This window comes from Ptychodera flava, chromosome 21, assembly GCF_041260155.1.
Source record: "Ptychodera flava strain L36383 chromosome 21, AS_Pfla_20210202, whole genome shotgun sequence".
Lineage (NCBI taxonomy): Eukaryota > Metazoa > Hemichordata > Enteropneusta > Ptychoderidae > Ptychodera > Ptychodera flava.
This window is the reverse complement of record NC_091948.1, coordinates 17950200-17954720: the sequence shown is the minus strand read 5'-3', so window position 1 is coordinate 17954720 and position 4521 is coordinate 17950200. Positions and strand designations below refer to the sequence as shown.

The 4521-nt window shown below is 39.2% G+C and overlaps 1 protein-coding gene across 1 annotated transcript; it reads right to left on the bottom strand.

Moving 5' to 3' along the window:
• Positions 1–926: 926 nt before the first annotated feature.
• Positions 927–2453, bottom strand: LOC139122229 (tripartite motif-containing protein 2-like). The gene is made up of 2 exons (XM_070687656.1): positions 1868–2453; positions 927–1564 (listed from the first exon to the last, which is right to left on the bottom strand). Exons 1-2 carry the CDS (start codon positions 2451–2453, stop codon positions 927–929), a joined length of 1224 nt encoding a protein of 407 aa, XP_070543757.1.
• Positions 2454–4521: the final 2068 nt, after the last annotated feature.

The following is a 4521-nucleotide window of genomic DNA, read 5'->3' as shown; positions in this document are numbered from 1 at the left end:
ATAAGGTGATTACTTCTTGACGATATAAATATGGCATTCATGAGAGTGCTTTCTCGTTGAGTTATTGTATATCAGAAGTAATAGAAGCGGGCCGGTCGCCGTAAGAGGCGCACTCCATCAAAGAAGATTTGCAGGGGCCCGTCATCAAGATAACCTATTGAAGCTCAGACGGATGACTTCCACGATTGTGATCGTCGTCTAAGAATGACAAGAGACAGTTTTGGTTTGCAGTCTGTAAGATCACTTCCCCAACATTCACTGTGCATTCCATAGGCGTGCTTATGAGGATAGTCTACCTATGAGAACATCGGAGGGTAGATTAAACTCACAGTACAAACTCAACTACCAAGCTCACAGCACGCCTGTGGTGCATCCCATCCCATACTAACATCTCACTTCAAGTACGAGGTGTTTACAGTCAGAATACAGTACAACCTAAAACGACTTGATCGTCAGGTCTGCCGTTTTGCGTGTGTGGAAATGAACACAGTAATCTGTGAAAATATGCATATGCATCCTACTGTTGTTAGGAAAATTTATTGTACAAATATGTCAAGCCCATTCAAACAAATACAACTTGGAAATGATTACAATATCGCACGTGTATACATTTTAAAGACAATGATGCTAAAAATATTTTACAGGATGTACATTATTTTCAATTAAAACACGGTACATTTACTCAGATTTGCCGTGAGGTACTCGTGGTGGTTGGATAAGTGTACACTTGTGTCATTTCAAGGACAACAGTCTGATTTCTGCAAAGGCTTCAATATCTCCCATTGCAATATATTTATCATTGCCTTGAAATACTTTCGTGACTATAGATTCAAACATTAAATGTTTTGAGTGAATCCATGTTATATCTCATTCATGCCCACGTTTTCAGACATCTTTGTTCCCTCAGTCACATGTTGATTCTTATTTCACTGTGAGAATACTTGCACACATCCTTTACCACTCACTACGACAACTTTGCCAAACGGTTTATCATCGGTCACACAGATACCTCGAGGATCATCTGCCTTATTATCTTCGCTATCAATGCGACAGACAAATTTACCATCCGATTCATATTTCATCACTCTGTTATTCCCACAGTCACACACATACACATTGTCGTCACAATCAAGTGCTATCCCTTTAGGGTGTCTCATCTGATTATCACCAGACCCTTCACTTCCAAAGCTATACAGATATTGACCCTCAGCATCAAACACTTGAATGCGGTGATTGTCCTGATCTGATACGAAGACTTTGCGTTCAGCATCAATAGCAATATCTGTAGGATAGTGCAGTTGCCCTTCTCCCTTACCATGACACCCGAACTTCTTACAAAATTCCAAGTCTCTGCTGTAGATATGTATGCAGTGACCTGAATAATCAGCAATATACACCTTGCCATTGACAGGATTAATTGCAATTCCATAGGGAAATTCAATCACACCTTTCCCAAAACACCGTGACACATTACCACTCTCATCGTGGACGATTACTTGACGACCATTGACATCGGTTGTAATGATACTACCATCATCTGATAACACCGACGAAAAGGGATCAACTGCATGTAGTTTGTATATTACTGAAACTGGTCATACTGTTATATTGCTCAGTCAGTGTAAATGTCTGCAACCTATTGTTATCCCGATCACACACCACAACATTGCCACCACTTGTTATTCTGACTCCAAAGGCATTTTCAAATTTACCTTCACCCGTTCCTGACTGACCAAATTTACAAATCAAGCCTTTCTGAGGAATCACATTAATTGTAAATGGTGACCCTTTGACTGGTTTCTGAGATACTGATACCGTGGTTGTGTGATTTCCAACCGTTTTGGCATTGGTTTTCAACTCCATCTACCATTATTGTTATCTGTTACAGTAATGTTTTCTTGGCTTTTATCTGGTTTCACTACAACTGCTCTCACTTCGAGGCCACACAGTTTCCGTGTTGTCCCTGTATCTAGGGTGATGCTTATATTTTCATCAACCCTGACATGCTCAGGAACATCAACCAAAGTACAGCGTTCTGCAAGGTCGTTACACAATACACCCAGAGTTTTTGCTTGACAGAAATCATCATATGTTTTGAACTCCATGTAGTCAGTCTCAGTCGGGTCAAATTTTGTTTCCACTCTCAATAATTCTTCCTTTTGAGATGAAATTCCTTTCTTGGCTGACATCAACTGTGCAGCGTTCCCATAATGCATCAGTTTCTCAGCATACTCCCTTGCATATGACATGTCACTCTCTAGGCACTCCAATTCTTTCAACTGTGCGTTTAAGTTTACTTTCCTTTTGTTATACTCGTCTTTCAATTCTTGGAGAAGTTTATCACCATTTTCACGTATCATTCGAGTGACATCATCGATTGTTTTCTGGATGTGTAGTTTAATTTTCACTTCTTCAGCTTGGTAACAGTTTTCTAGTGATTTGACAGTTTCCATGACAACTGCTTTGCTGTCACTTGCTTCAATTTCTTTCACTTTCACTTTGTCGATTTCTTCTTTCTAGATCTTTGGAGTATTCTGCGGCTGCGTCTTATTAAGCGTTTATATTGGTGCTCTGCGAATGGATGATCTAAGGTTGTGCATTTGTAACAGATTACGAAGTCACACGTTTCACAGTAGAATTCCACTTGATCGTCTGAATGACTGGTGCAGTAGACGAGGAGGCTGTACTAAGGCGGGGTCATCGGACTTTGTGGCCTAGTACTCTTTTAGGGTCATCACAAGGTGAGATCGTGAGACGCGTAATCGTGAATGTGGAATAGCGCAGTCTGGCATTCTTATACCGCTCTGAGCAAATAACACAGGACAAAAAAATTGTCATTGATTTCTTCCAGGAACGTTGATTGTTTCTCCGCCCTTGGTGCGCCACTCCCACTGGTTCTGGTTCTGAGGCGGTGACTTGTAGCTGCAAGTGCAATAATTGTAGCCAAACAAACTGAGTACAGCTATATATTGCAGCTAGGTGACTTGCAATCATCATGTCACTATGAAGTTTCCCAAGGTCGCAAGACCCACGCCCTCTGCGTTCGTGTGCTGCACTACCAGGCATGGGGAAGTGTGACGAGGGGCATGTACAGACTTTTGTTGGCAACGTTTGAAGCGGCGAAGTAACATGACTTTCTTATATGATGAGAGCAATTAAACTTGGTCGAGCAAATAAAATTTTGAGTAATTGGAAGGGCCTTGAAAATATCAAAGAACAGAGAGTAGGGCCTACAACTGTTTTATCCGATAGAATCAAACAGTCATCGCACTGAATAGGACGAATAACATTTATTTCATATTATACAACGAAGAACCTATATTTCAATGATTGACTATCGTTATTTTGCATTAACGGAGTGTCCCTTTATCTATACATAGGTCATTATGAACATTTGCAATAAGTAGAGACTTGTGTTTGTGTGCACCATCTCTGACAGTCGTTTTGGCATGACAAACAACAGCTAAACCTGACTGTCATGGGGGTATGGATGGTGAATGAATTACACTCAGGCTAATTAAATTTTGTTCAAATGGTCATGTAAATACCATTCTTATCAAAAAGATGAAAAGACTATACTTTATTTACTGTAGAGCAGTCGTACTTGAAATTTAAGAGTTTGTAGGGCATCGGATATTCAGTTTGTAAACTCTTATAGATAAAAACAAAATGTCCCAATGCCTTTCTTCCATTCGTCTCTAGGTATGTTGAATTAGCAATTATTAGTTTACCCCTATTTGACTTTACCTCCTGGCCTTTTGCACTTGACCTTGTTTCAATTTAAAGGTCTATTCGATCCGGGAAAGAAATATTGAAGGGAGTCATAATATCCAAACTGCCATAGCCTTGGCATTATCACAACCCTAATAAACGTGTAAACATTTTATGTTATTGATAAGTTTATGATGATGATGCTATTGATTAAAATTACTATTTGTGTCATTATTGTATACTTACATACATACATAATTATAAATTGTCCTGAATCCTGAATGATGATTACGAAAACTGTTGATAAAAATTAAATATTTCTGTCATTATTGTATACTTACAAAACTACCCACTGCCCTCAAATCCTGAATGATGACCAGTTTTCATCATTTTCGCTAGCCAGAGCAATGATTTCCGCTCCGCTGACCTACGCAAAAATCTCTTGACGGGTAGCGCTGAGCTGTTGCCATAAACTTGAGGCGCGTGGTTTACGACAATGGTTTTCATACGAAATTTTGTAGTTGTAGTCAGACACTCTTATTAATAAATTGATTTTTCATAAAAAAATTAATGATTCTGCATTATTGTGAACTTACAAAAGTATTCTTATTTCCTAAAGCACTCGAATCCAAATTTATGATCAGTATTGATGCCAAATACCCCATGTTTGTAGCACAGACCCTTAGAAATATGGTCAATATCGTTACACTGCTGCAGCATTGCTCAGTAACTTGATGCGCAGTCACAGTACTGCCTCGGCACTCTCTAAACAGTAAATAATAGGTTATTTACTGTTTAGAGAGTCTGACA

Bases quoted from the DNA above. Each gene is read 5' to 3' on its own strand.
- LOC139122229 (XM_070687656.1), bottom strand. From the start codon at position 2,453: ATGGAAACTGTCAAATCACTAGAAAACTGTTACCAAGCTGAAGAAGTG. The intron at 1,565-1,867 runs GTAGATGGAGTT...AACTACATGCAG, and splicing joins TGTAACAGATAACAATAATG to TTGATCCCTTTTCGTCGGTG.